At 33.9% G+C, this 18,508-nt stretch overlaps 1 protein-coding gene and 1 long non-coding RNA gene across 2 annotated transcripts; one reads left to right on the top strand and one right to left on the bottom strand.

Moving 5' to 3' along the window:
• The first annotated feature begins 3,375 nt into the window (after positions 1-3,375).
• On the top strand, positions 3,376-13,120 carry LOC132034199 (ABC transporter G family member 25). The gene is made up of 3 exons (XM_059424480.1): positions 3,376-3,612; positions 4,104-4,965; positions 11,647-13,120. Exons 1-3 carry the CDS (start codon positions 3,451-3,453, stop codon positions 12,666-12,668), a joined length of 2,046 nt encoding a protein of 681 aa, XP_059280463.1. The 5' UTR covers positions 3,376-3,450; the 3' UTR covers positions 12,669-13,120.
• LOC132034200 (uncharacterized) lies at positions 6,602-8,495 on the bottom strand. The gene is made up of 3 exons (XR_009408991.1): positions 8,368-8,495; positions 7,864-8,334; positions 6,602-6,733 (listed from the first exon to the last, which is right to left on the bottom strand). It is a non-coding gene; the product is annotated as an uncharacterized LOC132034200 (long non-coding RNA).
• Positions 13,121-18,508: the final 5,388 nt, after the last annotated feature.

The following is an 18,508-nucleotide window of genomic DNA, read 5'->3' as shown; positions in this document are numbered from 1 at the left end:
GTGACCACTTCGTATGCCAGTTAGTCAAAGGGGTGATTAATATTCCAACAACAAGATATTCTCTTTCTTTTTCAAAAGAATTTACTTCTCTGTTCTGAATAGAAGGAGCAAGGCAGTAATTGTAGTTTTCATTCACAATTCCCATAGTAGCTGAACAGCGAGCTCTGTTAATTTTGTTACCTTAACCTATGCAAATTAAATCCCAACCTCTAACAAACCACACTCGCCTTCATATTATCTGTATCTTTTTCTTCTTTTTTTTTTACACTTTTTCTTTTTGTATATTTTTTGAAAAACATACTTCTCCTATCGCAAATTATCTATTGTGATTTTTAAAAATCGTTGTCTACTTATTTTAAGTTACTTAGAAATCGCGTAATTTCTTATTCTTCAATGTATATTACCTGTTGCTTCATTTACTTTGTATCTTGTTATTTTGTTGTAATATTTTTCTTGCAATCCTGCTTTGAAATCTTTTCTTTTGAGCCGAGGGTTTATTGGAAATAACCTCTCTATCCACAAAGGTTGGGGTAAGGTCTGTGTACATCCTACCCTCTGTAGATCCACTTGTGTGATTACATTGGGTATGTTGTTGTTGTTGTCCAAAATTATTTGTCATTTTAAAAGTTTAAGACAACATTATACTTTTTTCTCATTTTACCTATAGTCGTAATTGTTCTTGCATAGTACAAACACCTCAATTATGAAGAGATAACACATAAATAGAGTAAATATTTAATGAAAAGAGATTATATCTTAAAATATAAATAAATAATAATAATAATAGTAAAATAGTCAAAAATACCTCCTAATGAATATTCTTGAAGAGGCCCGTAAAAGAGTCATGAGTCATGACAGCGAATTTGAGATGGAGAGGAGTATTCAATATCTTAACCATAAAGTATTAATTAACCTATCTCTTAAATACTTTATTTAATTAATACTACACTAACTGAAATAACAAGGATGAATCTAAGAAAATAATAAAATACTTGTTGTTATTCTAAAATGTTAAATATTTTAAAATAACAATTTGTCAAAGCTAAGTATTTGTGATCAAAGAAACGTAATTTTCCTCCTTTTTCCCTGCCCCATTATTGACGGATTTTTCGGGATTTTTCTTTCTTAGAATTGGAAGAAAAAGATTGAAATGACTCTTTCAAATTTCACCTATACCTTTCTTTGAGATTGAAACAAAAAATGTATTTCTCTTTTTTGTTTTCTTATCTCATTTTCTCCATACTGGTAAATGATCCCCTCTTTCAAAATGTAAAAATAAAAAAAGGCCGTACACCTTTTCCTCAAACTGGTAAATTATAATCTCTTTTTTCTCCGGCCCCAACCCCCAAACTGGTAAATTAGTTTCTTTTTTTAAAAAAAAAATTTATCTTATTTTTATTTTTTGTTACCCCACTCTAACACTCAAACCTTCTCATCCATACCGCCTGGTCCTTTATGTTTCCTTAGATCACTCATTACGCACTTCTCTCTCTCTCTCTTACTTGAGAAAGAAAGATGTTAAAAAAAACAAAGTAAAAGAGGGATTTTGGAAGTCTGGAACGGCGCTGAATTATATTTTTGCTGACTTTCAAGGAACCTTTGAAAGAAAGCCCTTTTTACTCCCACTTATAGCACTAATGTTTTAAAAGTTCCGGGAGCGAGGTGAGGCATTTCAGTAGTACGGGTCGAGGTGTAAGTTTCATCTTAAAATTATTAAGAAAATAAGCAAAAGTAAATGTTCATTAAAATTCTGCGAATAAATTCAAATAAATCACCAATAATATAGAAAATATTATTATAATTATTATTTGAGAAAGTTAACAACACAAAAAATGATAATAGTTGAGATAATCTTTAAAATTAAATTCATCCACTTCATCATCAATCTCCATATCTACTAGTCATTCCCACTCACAATAAATTTTTGTACTGTTTTTTGTTTATATATTTCAAAGGAGTAGGGTAAAAAGTGTATGAGTAATGACATCAATAGATAAAGTTGCCTCAGCAGGGGCGGATCTAGCTAGCCTATTGAGTGGGGGTTCAATTGAACCCTCAACTTTCGATACGGAGTATAAATTTATGTGTAAAAAATTATTAAAATTATATATATAGTAGATATGAATCCATAACTTTTAAAATATAATGAGTTCCATACTAAAATTCTTAAGATTGAACCCACAGAATCTAAATTCTGGATCCACCTCTGTCAGCACTAGGAACATAGTGCTATGGAATCTCTAGCTATCATATCAATTTCAGGCATAATCATGTAAAAAAAAATTATTTATGGTTCTGTTATTTTTTGTGAGAGTGGCTTTATTTATTTATACTTCCTCATTTTCAATTTGTTTGTCTGTTTTTGATTTAACACGGAGTTTAATAAAGTAAAGAAAACTTTTTAATTTTGTCGTCTTAAATTGAAAATATGTAAAATGTATCAAAATGCCCTTTAATCTTGTGGTCTTAACCATGTCATGTAGAAAGCTGGAATTAAAGAGTTGTCAAAAAAGAAAATAGTCATTCTTTTTAAAATGGACTACAAAGGAAAGTAAGACAAACAAATTGAAACAGGTGGATTATATTTTAGGAAAAATCTCTCAACATGAAAGCAAAAAATATGAATATCATTAAATCAATTAAAAAAAAAGTCAATAGTACATATACTTTTAAAAAACAACAAAAACCAAATTTAACTCTCGGGACGTACACTTTTATGTCCGGGGCTTACACTTTTACACCAGTATCTTATTCCCAAATTCTAGAACGTACACCCTGTGGATCTACGCCTTTCATTTACACCCGGCATTTTTAATACGCTTCGCCCGAAAACTCGCCCCAAAACTCTCAGGCCTTTGAAAACACTATATAGCACTAATTAGCAGCTTTAGCAAACAAGCAGCAGTCCCTCCCCGCGCACCTTATAAAAAAGCCCCCCACATCCCACTAAAAAGAAGAAGGAAAAATTGGAAAAAAAAAATAAATAAATAAACATATATATACTTGGAGCATAAAGTATTTAACACTTCAGTAAATTTTAACATGTAACAATAAATTAATTATCATTTTTATCAGAAAATTTAATTAATAAATATTTTAATCATATAAATACTTTTTACATCTATCAGTCTATAAAACATAAACGCATAAGTGAAACTAAAAACAAAATAAAGACAAAAATAAAATAAAATAAAATAAAATAAAGAGGAAGAAGAAAGTACAGCTGGTTATATGAGCCAAATGCCACGTAACACACCCCTATGGGTTGCCTAGTATGACGTGGCGATTATTCACTGCTTAGAAGCAAATAAATAGGGCTTCATCCCTTGAGCTCTTAGTTCCTCTTCATCTATTCTCCTAGTAATTAAGCCATTTTCTTTCTTCCTATCTATACTTTGCCTTTCCCCTTTTTTTCTGTTGAAAGAAAAGTGTGTCAAGAAACCTAAAACAATGCCTGTTACAAGCTTAGAAACAATAACAACGATGAATACAACAACATCACCAACACTAACAGAGGAAGAAACAAACAAAGACTCTTCTCCTCATCAGTTTTCTCATTCACATGACCTCCCTTTTGTCATGTCTTCCTCTACTTTCCCTATCACCCTTAAGGTAAACATACACTTCAATTTCAAGAACCTCTTCATTTTCTGTATATTCTTTGGGAATTAAGCCACATAGTAATAAGTAGAGACAAGGTTAGAATTTTGAGTTTATGGATTTTCGGAAAAATATTATTTGAATTTTTAATAAATTATTTATACATACTTTTAAGTAGAGTTTTATCACAAACACTTGAATTGTACTATTGATTCTGAACCTGTAAGCGGAATGAGCTAAACCAAAAGGTTTTTGAGTTTACAATTTAATCTCCGGTCTTAGACCCTTGATCACTAGCTATCATCAAATTTGAGAATTTTGTTGTGAATAATACTCCTAGCAATTACTATTACGTTCAAAAGGATAAAATCTAGTGTCAGAGTCAAGTAGTTGGTGACTGAAGGGGGGAAAAATAACGACTCATTTGACTTCAAGAAAAATTGACCTGTTATTAATAATAACATTAATGGTGTTTCTTTTTTGTTGGACAATTTGTTTTGCAGTTCATGGACGTAAGTTATAGGATAAAACTTGAGAATAAATTAACAAGTGGGGGAAGTAGCAACTTAAGAAAGATGTTTGCAAGTGGACCCACATCATTATCAACCGATATTGAAAATCCAACGGCCATGATTCATCAAGAACGTACACTCTTGAATGGGATTACTGGAATGGTTTCACCAGGTGAAATCTTAGCCGTTCTTGGACCATCAGGGAGTGGTAAATCAACGCTCCTAAATGCACTTGCAGGAAGACTCCAAGGACACAGCTACACTGGAACAATCCTCGCAAATAACAAGAAACTCAACAAACAAGTCTTAAAACGAACCGGGTTCGTAACACAAGATGATGTGCTTTACCCACACTTAACGGTTCGCGAAACTCTAATCTTTTGTGCCCTGCTCCGACTCCCTAACTCGTTGAACCGGAAGGAAAAAATCGCGGTTACTGACTCGGTGATCACCGAGTTAGGACTAAATAAATGTGAGGACACAATAATTGGTAACAGCTTCATACGTGGGGTGTCTGGTGGTGAAAGAAAACGCGTTAGCATAGCACACGAAATGCTAATAAACCCGAGTTTGCTCATACTCGATGAACCGACGTCCGGTCTAGACGCTACAGCGGCTTACCGGTTGGTCTCGACACTCGGGTCATTAGCTCAGAAGGGAAAAACTGTAATTACGTCCGTTCACCAACCGTCAAGCCGGGTTTTTCAAATGTTTGACTCAGTTCTTGTTTTGTCGGAAGGGAGGTGTTTGTATTTTGGAAAAGGAAATGATGCAATGAATTATTTCGAGTCGGTTGGATTTTCTCCATCTTTTCCCATGAATCCAGCAGATTTCCTCCTTGATCTCGCTAATGGTACGTATTATTCTTTGTCTATATCTACACCTATACATGGTAGATGCATGTCTCGTTAAATTACTTTATCTTTATTTTTGTCTTTTTGACAAAACATGTGAGTATATTATTACTCCCTATTTTATTGTATCACGTACTTGTAGTTTGAGTTCGATATAATTAGATGTTTTGTCATGTACATGCTGACTTGCTATAGCCATAATTTCCACAAAAAAAGTCGTTTTGATTGCTTTCTTAAGAAAATGATAGCCTAAATGATTGATTGATGATAAGTCCACGGAGTACGCCTCCGACTTTGAGTCAAGTGTGTATCACAGATGCCACAAATGAAAATTTGATAGTTAAGTGGAGAATAGTATAAGAGACTGACCCGTTAATTATCCCTTAAGTTTCAAATCGTGCGTAATTCATTCTCAAAGATTTCTCGATCATTAAAAAAAGAAGTTGAAGCACAACATTTTGATGACGTATATATAGCTAGGGCTCTCCCGTATCTAGTGGCTTTGATTAGGATAATTAAGGTGATTAATGGTCAAGATTACTTGAAATGCAAGCTTTTTAGGAGGAGGTACACCACTTAATTAGGACCCATTGGTGTGACTAGGGAAGTTGAAATTTCTTTTGGTGTGACAACTAGAAAAATATCAACTTCCGAGGGTGTTAGCTACTCGTAGTTGTGTTGTGATAATGTTAAGAACTTTGAAAGTTACTACTACTGCTACTAAAATTTATAAAGACTCACCAGCTGTACTTGGTACTAACTACTAAGGTACATCAATGAAGGGAGGAAAAAAACAAGCAAACCATTAAATGATATTTATTATGCATATGTACATTAGGGTAGCAAAACTGACCAAGGTCCTAAAGTAGAAGTGGTCAAGTGGGGCAGTTTTACCTTTTGGCTCTAGATTTTTTTCAACATTCTTTGTTCTTCTTTTTTAAGTATTTCGTTTCTTAAGATCTTTTAAAATATCCCTTTTCCTCTTGATCTAATGGGATTTAACTTTAGAGATTCTATTTAAGTGAAGATTAAGTTATGCCTAAGTGGTCTTGGTGGACTGTGACAGTAACCGTTGTCATTTTTATCATATAACGTGGAAAGTTGGTAACTTTTTGTTTTAGTGGATAACATTCATCATATGTACGTCCTAAAATTTGAATCTTGAGAAAGTTAAATTATAAATTAGTGGAACTACTAGGTAAAAAAAATATCTACACTCCACGTGTCCCTTTTCTTATGCTGGTCGGCTATTCCTTTTTTTTTTTTTTTCTTTTTTTGTTCCCACTTCTTTTTTCTCTTCAAATCCTTACTTTTTTCTCAGATCAAAAGTAATTTACTCCAATTAATGTCTTTGGCCATATGTAAAGCAATGTCAACCAGTTAATCTCTTCCTAATAGCATAAATAAAATAAAAAAGTTGCATCTTTTTGAAATAAGGGTATTTGTTACTTACGCGAGTGGTTTTGTTCGTTCATGCATAAATGTATCCTATATTTATAATAATTTCACTAGAGTATTATCGAGCTTAGAATAACGTATCTCAACCGGGAGAATAAACTTTGTCTTTCTAAAATTCTATTAATGGCATAAAAAATAAAAACAAGGCGGCATCGTTAGTTTAGATCTATTATTATTAATCAAACACACATGATCAGCTGTGAGTTGGAAATGCTTGGAATCATTTTAATATGGTAAATCATTCCCAAAGTACCTGATGCTAATTGCTAATCTCAAATGTGGGGATCCATTGATGGAAAGATGGGGTCCCTTAATTAATTTATATACTTACTTGCAAATCTTGATTCTAATTCTTTAATGGGCAGAAGTTGGGGAGAGAAAAGTGGACCCTGCATTTCCTTTTAATATTTGTCTGTTTTCTAGAGGAATTATGCCATTCTGGATTATGAATTAGTTGCTGAAGAACAAATACCTTAACTAACTTTACTCTGATAGGGATGCTTCATTGAAACAGTCCTATATTTAAATTGGGCCTAACTAAAAATTTGCAGAAAACAAAGAAATTTGTTATTTCAGAGTTGACTCTGTATAATTTGAAAGACTGATAGTGACATGTTATGGTTCATCTTGACAATTATCTCTGGATTTCTGCTCTTTGTTGTGGCAGCCCTTTCTCATATTCATGATGAGTAAATTTTAGATTGACACACATGCCATCACTTTATCATCATCATGGAGTATTGAAAGTCTAGTATCTTTCTCCTGTGTCTAAAGATTATGGGGAACATGATGGTAAAAGATTTCTTGCTGTGAATGACCTTGAAAAATAATTGGGTTTCAACCTGAAATATGGACTTAGCGGCAAAGTGAATTATCACTAAAGAAAATTCAAAATATAAAGAAATAACATACAAAGAAGTCTAGGAGATTTAACATCTAGAATCTATACATAAAAAAGTTAAACTATCTACATAGTGTATTTTTCCGGTAAAGGGATATGATCAATTGAGATTCCTTTTGGACAAGTGTAGCTCCGCCATTGGTCATTATTGTAGAAAACACCATCTTGTTTGCTTAAGTTTTTATGAAAATGTCAAACTTATTTTGGCTAGGTAACATGAACAGACAAGGTAATGGTCCACTGACATGGCTAGGTTTCAGGATTGTACCAATCATGGTCCTTCTCTACCTTAATCGAGTAGCACAATTTAGAGATAGCCATCCATCCAACAAGTCACACAAGAACATTTGTGGTCAATTAAGTTGGTGCGGAGTCACTCAAGTATGTTTGTGATTAATTAAGTGGGTGATGTGTGGTCAATTAAGTGGGTGCAAGCCTTAGAGATCACGGTTCAAATCGTAGGAGAGACAAAGAATACTAGTAGGTGATTTTTTCATCTGTCTAAGTTTTGGTGAACAGAATTACTTAACAAGTGTACTAGTTGAAGCTAATAGATACCGATTTAAATAATCGAGATGCAAGCAAGCTGAGTACTCAGAAAATTACTTCATTTTCAACTTGAAGTATGGTCATTGACTGGGTGGTTTGGTCATTGACTGGGTGGTTGAGTCATATTTTTCACTAAACATAATAAGAAATAGCATACGAAGAAGTCAAAGAGATTTAATATATAGTATGTAGTAAAATATTATGAACAGAAGAGGTAATGGTCTGACGGCATTGTGAGGTTTTTAGGGTGCAGGATTTGTACCGACCGTGGTCCTTCCCTACTTGAAGAGTAGTACAATTTAGGGATAGCCATTCTTCCACTATTAGAGCATAGCTAGGATTTTATGTGCAGGATTGTACTAATTACGGTCCTTCCCTACTTTGGTGGAGTAGCACAATTTAGAGATAGCTTCCAATAAGTCACACAAGTACATTTGTGGTCAATTAAGTCAGTGGACACCTTAGAGATCAGGGTTCAAATCCTAACAGAGACAAATAATACTAGTAGGAGATTTTTTCATCTATCTAAGTTTCGGTGACAGCATTACTTGTTATGCGTACTAATGAAAAATCACATGTACCCATTGAAATAATCGAGATGTAAACAGGTTAATCTCAAACATCAGCTTCATAAAAAACAAAGTGTCACACTATTGTCTCAATATCAAATGATTTTGTTTCTGGTTTTGGGGTCAGGGGTTCTTTCAACCTTGGGTCATACTCCACTGAGAATATTGATACTCCATTCTTGAAAGAAATCTGTGTCCAAAGTACTTGCAAATATTGTTATGGATTTTGAGGTTTCGACACTGCAGGGTGTTTCCATGATACTTGGTTTCCAATTTTCTATCATATTCTCAAGAATAGTTTGTGGGGACATGTCACCAGGCTAAAGACTATAGTTTTAAGTAATATAGCATACAAACTATTGTTGGACACCATTTTGACCTGCTTTCTTTTATTTTATTTTATTTACTTTTTTTATATTAGGTTGAGGCCATAACGCATATGCAACTTTAGAGTATTAAACAAAACATAAAATGAGCTTTGCTCCTTTTCTTTGATTTGTCATTGGACAACATGTTGATAACATGGATTAAAGAGAAGTGTGACAACATTGCTTGCGTAGATTAGCATCCATTCATATTATGGGACCAACTAGTTGGTACACACGAGCACTTAACCCCACCCCAAAAAAGAAAAAGAAAAAGAAAGCACCTCAAAACTCTCCCTCTAAACTTTGAAAATTTTGCTAGGGCTCCACATGGATCTTTCCTTAATTTAATCATGTGTTTTTGTTAATGACTCCACCAGCACCCTTTACAACTTTTACCTATAGACATAGATATACTTGGAGAAATGGAAAAAAATTATAAACTTTATTTTGTTGGACCCCCAATGTGTGGTTGGGTATCATCTCATATGGGATAGTAATATTATAGCACATGCTTTGCTACTTCGTACAAGCCACATGCCTTGCTGTTTACTAGATAGCCTAAGAGGGTACCCATTATAGTAAGGTTCTTGCAAATCTTGGATGTGTATTTTATGTTTATCTGATGGATCAAAATATTTTAGGAAAATAAAGCTAGCATCAAGATCTACAAGGATTTTAATATTTGTTGGCTGAAATAGTTTCAACCATTCTCTAATTTTAGGACCATTAATTCATATAATGTATGATATTTATGTCAACTTAAAATAAAAAATTATTGTTACTCTTGGTCCAAAATGTCAAGCGGCTAATGTCAATGGATTCTCCGTGCTTTATCAACCTTAATCATTTACTTTTTGTCTAAAGTTTGTTAATGATGTTCACTAATAAGTTCAATGCTCAATGGTTATAATTACATAACCACCTTTGGAAGTGTAGTGGTACATGGTCAAACTTTGCACCTAATTAGTTGATGACTTCTTTCTCTATATAGATGTTATGCAATAGTAACAGAAGTCCACTATGAGTTAAGTGAAGAAATTGAATTAGTTTAGAGTTACTTCAATTATAGATCATAACCCCAAACCAAATCCCTCTTATTAGTGACCCCAAATATTAGATCCTCCAAAAATATATAACTTTTGAATGATCTGACACGCACGAAGCATTTCTGAACTACCCAAGGAACGTAGGTTCTTGTAAGTCTATATCTACCTTAAAAGAAAATCCATGAAGACGATAAATGTCACTTATCAATTATATCACGAGACATGGAAAAGAGAATTGGGAACCTTTTTGATCTATAATGTGTCTAAACATACTTTGAGCTACAACGATGAATTACACTTGTCACGCTCGAACCCTCATTTTTATTCCAATAATTGATAGGCATCTTTGATCTACTAATAAAGATTTCTTTTCTTCTTCTTTTAACCACCTCCTTTCCTTTATTCAACAAAGAACAATTCTTTTCTTGTTCTACTTTTCTACATGGGACTATCTTTTGATATTAAGAAGTTTATCAAAGAGCTCCACGTGTAGGGTCCTTTGCAAATCAAGAAGCATTCAGATTCATCCACCAAATTGAACTTTTTGTGTTTGTGAATAGTGAGATTTGTGAAAGAAGAAAATAAGTAGTGGAGATGATGGTGGCCCCAAACCTTTCATCAGCAGCAGCAGAAAATAGAGCATTATGTTCTTTTAGTGGACTTCCACCCTTTGCCACCAACATTGGACAGCTTTAATTACTTCCTCAAGACTACTTATTATTACTTGCTACTACAACTAATTAATTAATTGTCTCTTTCTTACTTTTAAAAATATTGTTTGCTTTATGTGATACAAATTAATTTTTTTATTTTGAGTGCTAACATGACTTTAATGATTTTTTGTAGTTCTAACTTTAAAGATACATATCTACTTCTTTCCAATTGTAATATTAAAGAAACTGAGATTTAGTAAGCTACTTTAGCTTATAATTTGGGAAAGTATTGAGGTGGTGACAGGTAAGTTACCTTGTGGAAAGATGACTATATTTGATAGGAGGATGCAATCAACTTGATTTGACATATTTCGTATCAAATTCTTGAATAGTTAGATGTCTTTACTAGTTATGCCCACAATAATTAGTACTAGTGTATTTGTTTTCTTTGTAGCTGTACCTTGCCTTTATGACCATTTTGCATATAGCAATTTCTTTATTTCATACTAGTATATGTTATTCCTTTGAATATCTAATCTTTTGGTTTTTGTGAAGATAAGTAAGATGCCATTAGCAATTTTAAAACAAGTTCTTGTGAGTTAGCTAAAGTAGAAACATGGTTTTATGTTTCACCACTGGTTTTTCTTTAGAGGAAAATTCTCTAGGGGCATCATTCCACTTGCTTAATTCTTGCTTAAGCATGAATTGTAGCTAAAACATGGACATTATTTCTTATGTTTTGAGAGCATTCACATTGTCTAGAACCTAGCCATTGTAAACTAACTTGGCTTCTTAACAGTCATTAACTATGGTGGAAAAGCAAATTTAAAACTTAAAAACTATGCTTTTGGTTTGAAAATGATTTAACTTATAAGCACAGTAAAGAACTTTTATCCTATCAGTATGTATTAACCTATCGTAACAGGTAACTTGTCAATTGTCCATGTTACTAATCTAAATTTTTTATGGACTATTACTTGTAATTATCTTTTAAGTAACTTGGAAGTGTTAAAATTCTGTAAGTGCATAGAAGTTAAAAACTCTTTTGACATTGGAGCACTTCATTTTTTTTTCATTGGAGCACTTAATCTTTTTTACATTGGAATTCTCACTAAAGATAACTTGGAACAATGCAGGGGTTTGCCAGTTTGATGGAGTAAGTGAGAAAGAAAGGCCTAATGTAAATCAAACTTTGGTATCCACTTACAACAATTTGTTAGCTCCCAAGGTCAAAGCAGCTTGTTTGGATACAACCAACACAGTTCCTAAAGAGGTCATGAACATGGGAACCTATAATACTTGTTCCAGTTCCAAAAGAACTTGCACAAGTAGCATCTCCAATTGGTTCAATCAATTCAGCATTCTCCTTCAAAGAGGGCTAAAAGAAAGAAAGCATGAAACTTTCAATTATTTGAGAGTCTTTCAAGTAATTGCAGCTTCTCTTTTAGCTGGTTCTATGTGGTGGCATTCTGACTATAGGGATATACAGGACAGGCTTGGCCTCCTCTTCTTCATTTCCATCTTTTGGGGAGTCTTCCCGTCGTTTAATGCTGTTTTCGCGTTCCCTCAAGAACGTGCAATATTCATGAAGGAAAGGGCTTCGGGTATGTACACGCTCTCCTCCTATTTCATGGCACGTATCGTCGGAGATCTTCCTATGGACCTTATCTTGCCTACATTGTTCCTCACTATAACGTACTGGATGGCGGGGCTAAAGCCACAACTCTTGGCATTCCTTCTGACATTACTCGTCCTTCTGAGCTACGTGATAGTGTCACAAGGACTCGGTCTAGCACTTGGCGCCATAATTATGGATGCTAAGCAAGCTTCAACTGTGATCACTGTAACGATGTTAGCATTCGTTCTAACGGGAGGGTTCTACGTGCACAAAGTGCCAGCTTGCCTAGCTTGGATCAAGTACATTTCGACCACATTTTACAGTTATCGACTACTTATTGATGTCCAATATGGAGAAGGCAACGAAATTTCGGACTTCCTAGGGTGCTCACATCAGGGAAGTGATAGAGCTAGCTGCAAATTCATTGAACAAGATATCAAAGGTCAAATTCATCCATCCGCGAGCCTCGGAATCCTCCTAATAATGTTTGTTGGATATCGATTAATTGCTTACCTTGCATTGAGGCGAATTCGAGCCTAAACAGAGGGGAAAGTTTCTGATTTTATTAGATGATAATTTGAGGGAAAACATGAGATATGTTAGCTAGCTTTGTGGGGGATGTGGGAATAGTATATATACTTGTTGAGTAATGTGACTGACAAAGCTGGAGTGGGTAGGGAAAATTGAAGTGTATTATAAGAGGGAAAAATTCTGAGAGATGTTGTGATTCACTTGCACCTAAAACTGGCGAAAGGCCAGCATTCGTTGTTGTAACTCATATGGCTACAATTAATGGTACTAAAAAAAAAAAAAAACAGGAATTTTCACTCCAATGAAATGGACATTAATTTCTTGATCTCTTTTGAATTATTTTGATAAATGTAACATTGGATCGTGCCTACTGTGCTACTCATGATCTTTATTGTTTTGGATATATGAAGAAAGGAAGGGGAAAAAGAAAAAGGGAAAAGAATCTATCATCTTTAATACTAGTAAGTGCACTCAAAAGGAAATGTTTTCCTAAGAATACCTTAACTACTTCAAAAACAAGATTCATGGCAAGCAACTTCCCTTTTTCTTTCAAGGCTAATTAAGAAATTCCTAAACATTAACATTTCTAAATGGTTACATTAACATGATCCGCACTCTGACAGGAATGTCTCTTATACAAGAGTTATGTGCTTCAATTAGCAACCTTGCTTTTAATCAACCAATTTCTAGCAAAAAAAATTAGACTTGCTTTAAATTCTTTTAAACCTTTCAAAGCACCTACCCTTGATACGGGTCCAAAACTGATTGATTTTTGCATGAATGTTTTTTAATCTGGAAAGATGCCGGAAGAAATAAACAGAACTAATAGTTGCCTTACCCCAAAATGCTGAAAATATTAGACAATTTCACCCCATTAGTTTGTTTAACACGGCGTATGAAGTTGTTACAGAAATAATGCCTAATAAAATTATCATTATTACCGAAAATCGTTCATCCTACACAAACTAATTTCATCGGAATGGGAACTTCGGACAATGGTCTACTTGTTCACGAAGTCTAGAACTAACTTAAAAAATACTAAGAGCAAGAAATCACAAATGACGAAAATCGGCTGAGAGAAAACTTTTAATAAAATTGAATAGTCATTTGTAAAATAAACTCTACCACTAAAAAAAGAGGAATTAGTGACGGACGAATTTCATCACTAAACAACCTATTTAGCGATGGATTCGCGTCTGTCGCTAATATACTTGTAATTAACATATTCGCGACAAGAAGTCAATCGCTAATTTTATTTAAATTTTAATATAAAATTTCGACCGCATGCGGTCGAAAATATTATTTTATATAAATATTATTTAAAGTTTTCGACCTCTTGTAGTCAAAATATGATAGAATATAAAAATAATAAAAAAATTATTTTCAGAATTTCTACCGCATGAGGTCGAAATTTAGCAATATTGTTGCCAGATTTCGACCTCGAGGTCGAAATTCAATTCAAAATGTTTCGTATTTCGACCTCATGCGGTAGAAATTTAAATTTACGGGTACAATTTCGACCTCATGAGATCGAAAATTATCAATATCTAAGTGGATTTCGATCTCATGAGGTCGAAAATTATCAATATCTAAGTGGATTTCGACCTCATGAGGTCGAAAATTTGGAAATATAATTCCAGCATTCAGCTGCTTTTACAGCAGCCCACCTGCCAATCTCATTCATCAACCAAATCAACAATGCAATTCATCAACACGTCCAATTCATCAAAGTACTTCTACAATCATAAAACTACACATTCTACAATCAAATTCACCTTCAAAAGTACATCTAATTCGAATTAAAACTATAATCAAATATCATATACATATCCAAGAAAACATAGCAATATTACAATCCAAAAGTATACGAATCAAAAAAAGTCAATGTTGGGTGTTAGAGACATGATTTGATTCCTCCCCCACTATCCTCATCAACAAGAGCATGAACTACGTTGGCCTGTGACCTACGTCGTCTACTGGGCTGTGACCTACGAGCATCCCCGGGACACGGGGGAATATTAGAGGGGCCCGAATTGAGTAAGCTGTCTATTTGGGCCTGCATATGCAACATCCTTGCCTCCGTGGCACTAAGTGTACTTGTTAGTTGAGTAACTTTCTGCTTCATTTCTTGGGACTCCTTAGGATCCACTGCCCCTTCAGAAGTAGCACCTACAAATTAAAAAGAAGCATGCCAACAAGGTTATTGAAGTTAGTGAAGGAAGGAAAACCAAATTTGGCAGTGATAGTGTTGCAGTTTGGATATGCAGGATCAGCTTCTTCGTTTTTTTAACTTTTCTTTCCTTGTCAACGAAACCGTCCAATGCAAGAGATGTTATTTGTATATTAATACTAGCGCATTACATAGAGTGGTCCTTGTGGGATAAACGAGTTCATGATTTCATTGCCAAAAACATCAACCTCTAATGTATAACAACAGTACATAGGATGACCTTTTCAAAAGAATTTCATTAATGGGCCATGTACTTAACGATTAATGATTGAAGACTAACCCATGTGATGATGTGAATTGTTTGAAGAAGATAAAAGAAGTAAAGAGAGATTAATTCACCTCCAATAAAAGAAGCAGATTATGGGTAAAAAAAATTCTACTGCCAAATAGCAAGAGTAACCATGTGAATTTGTTCAAAGAGAGAAGAAAATAAGTAAATAAGTGATGGAGATAGACACATGCATTACTTGTCTACTTGACTACAAATAGAGCCGAAATCGTACCGTTTCATTCACCTCTAAATCCCTTCCAAGAAGAACAAGGTTACAGTGAATTCTCTTTAATACCAAAGTGAGGAGTACTAACTTGTGCATTTTTCCTTTCGGTTAACACCATGTTTTTACATATTTTGAATCTATCCCGCGCCAGATAATACTACATCTCTTGGTTTTGGCTCGGGATTTGGACGTTACAGTGAAATTAGTTTCCACCATATTCACTATTTGATATAATGCATATTGGTTTTGGAGGATAGATTAATCTTCATCTTTTCGTGTATATTTCAAAACTTTAACTTCACTTGCCTATTTGTCAAATAAAATGTAGCAGTTCCTTTTGCCTAAATGATTCGCACGGCAACAGATAGTGAGTCGCTTAAAGATGTATCTTTTATGCCAATGCAATTTGGCTTCAAAGCTAGAAAGAGCTAGAGTCTTGAAACACCGAGTCGCATATTTAGCTTGAAAGTTGCTTTTTATTTTTCAACCTATAAAAGATGAACTATGGATACGCTTTTGAGAAATCATTAGAAATAACTTCAATTAATACATCTAAGTTCGTACATTCGATTCTCTAAACTGCGATCTTTTCATTCAGTTCTAACTGTGATCTTTCTAAGTTATGACCATATTTTACTTATATGTGCATGCTTGATCATACCAACATTATGTTTCATTTTTAAGCAATCCCTGAATCCACAGTTTCATCATTAATGTGCAGGATGGAAACCTTTCTACTATTTACTTTGCTAGCAATATTGCTTGAAGCCGGAGATGCACTAACAATCAACATCACCATAATCGAAAGCGCCATAGCACAAGGCGCTGGTAAAATAATTGACTGTGCAATGCTTTCTTTGCTTATATAGCACAACTTATATAGCAATACTCCCTCCGTTTCATTTCCAGATCTCACTACGAGTTATAGTGACCGCAAAGCTAATAAAAAATACTCTATTTATGTCTTTTTACCTCCATCATCCAAACGCCTTATGTTATGTATGCTATTGAATACAGTATTACCAAAACTACAAAGGCGCGACGATCAACACATTCAACTTTTATTTTTATTTTTTTATAAGTAGACATATTAGCACTTTAGCAAGTACACCCCAAGCATTTACATTCAAGAATCAGCATTTGTTATAATTGCAAAATCAGGAAACATGTTAAGTACTTACCAAGTTTTGTGCCAACTAATACCACCGGAATTGCGGGAGCATAATCTTTGAAGCTCGGGAATCCCGACCAAAAATCGATCGACAACCTTAAAGACATTTGACATAAACTCACAAAGTTGATAGTTTCAACGAACGCACCTTTTTAAGTATGTTCTTATAGCTCGCACGACTAACCAAGAAGAATGCTAGGACAAAAACATCTGCTCCTCGGTAGCTCAGTGGCCTTAATCTATTGTAATGTTCTTGTCCTATAACCATAATCAAAGGACAGATAGGAAAAGAAACTCATCAAATACTCCTTAATCACACAAGTTGGCCATAAAATTCTATTTTTTGCCATGGTTGATTAGGTCACCATTACATCTTTCTTAGGGCAATTTTTCTTTTTCTTCCATTTTTGTGACCTGGTAGGGAGCAAGAATGGAACATACCAAGAAACCACAATCCAAGACAACCATTCAAGAATAGGTTAGATAAAGCACTGATAGGCAGAATAGGCAAAAAGAGAGCATATTCTAAAGTAAAAAAAATAAGAAGAATCACAAGAACAGAAAAAGCTGCTAAACCCACATATAAAAACCAAAATCCTGGTTATCTAGGCATCAAACTTTAAGCAATGAGGGACAAACTAAGAAACCCACATGGATATTCTGGGGAAAAGAGAAAATAACTAAATAAAAACAAAAAAAAAACTTACAGTGGGGAACTTGTTACTAGAATAGCAAATAAATTTCAATTTACACTTAGTAAAATTTTAACAAATAGCTACAAATGCAAACTTTAACAATAAATATAAGTAATCTACTAATTAAACTACAATTACAAAGTAATGTAACTAATAATGATAGAAATGAGATTGAAAAAAAATGCCAAAAAAATGACTTACCTTTAGTGGCGGCGGACAGCAACGGCGGCGACGGAGGACACGCAGTGGTGGGGATGGGGCGTCAGTGGCGGGGAGGGTGTGGTGGGGATGGAGCGTCGGCGGCGGGGTAGGGGTGTGGTGGGGGTGGAGTGTCGGCAACGGGGTAGGGGTATCGTGGGGGTGGGAGTTTTAATGTAATTAGGTTTTGGTTGTTGGAAATGAGAATTGCACGATTGAAGTTTGGGGGAGTATATTAAATTTTACAAGTTTATTATTTCGACCGCGTGCGGTCGAAATATGCTTCTTCTTTTTTTTATTAGTTATTTTATTTATATAATTTAATTTTTAAAAATGTTTTTTCTCATTTATTATTTGTACAAAAATAATTTTCGACCTCATGAGGTCGAAAAAAAAAAAAAAAAAAAAATTAAATTCTGAAAATTTCGACCTCATGTGGTCGATTTTTTTTCGACCAAAAAGTGAGGTCGAAATTATGCGGTCGAAAAAACCTATTTTTTTAGTAGTGGAGGTAGGATGTACGTAGATCTTACCCCTACCTTTGTGAGGTAGAGATGTTGTATCTGATAGATCTTCGGCTCAAAAGAGATGGAATCAATGCAGGATTGTAAGAAAAATATATAAAATAGCAAAATACCAAATACTAGGCAAGTGCAACAACACACACCTCGAAGATTAAGAGTAATATTTATTTTTCTTATAAATAATATTTGCATAAATTATGCGGGAGTTTATATTATTTACAGAGGATAATATAGAATAAGAATAGACTATTAGTAATAAATATGTTTGAAATGCTAAATTAACAAAGTTAATATTGTGTTTGGCCAAATTTCAAAAAAGAATTGTTTTGATATTATCAGAAGTAGTTTACTTTTGTAGATAGCAAGTTGAGTTTGGATAATCAATATACTTTGAAAAAAACTTTTGTCAATATTAGTGACGTAAAGTGTGCTTGGTTAAGATTACAAAATGGCTTTTGCGAAAGTTATTTTTTAGTTTTGAAACTGAAGTTTTTGCTACAACTCAAAAATAATTATGTCTAAAAGTTTAGCCGA

Source organism: Lycium ferocissimum, chromosome 10 (genome assembly GCF_029784015.1).
Source record: "Lycium ferocissimum isolate CSIRO_LF1 chromosome 10, AGI_CSIRO_Lferr_CH_V1, whole genome shotgun sequence".
NCBI lineage: Eukaryota > Viridiplantae > Streptophyta > Magnoliopsida > Solanales > Solanaceae > Lycium > Lycium ferocissimum.
Note: the sequence above shows the minus strand (reverse complement) of the source record. Positions and strands in the feature narration are given on the sequence as shown.

Excerpts from the sequence above, each read along its gene's own strand:
- LOC132034199 (XM_059424480.1), top strand. The coding sequence starts at position 3,451 with ATGCCTGTTACAAGCTTAGAAACAATAACAACGATGAATACAACAACA. Across the intron at positions 3,613-4,103 it reads CTTTCCCTATCACCCTTAAG|TTCATGGACGTAAGTTATAG; the intron begins GTAAACATACAC and ends TTTGTTTTGCAG. Across the intron at positions 4,966-11,646 it reads CCTCCTTGATCTCGCTAATG|GGGTTTGCCAGTTTGATGGA; the intron begins GTACGTATTATT and ends GGAACAATGCAG.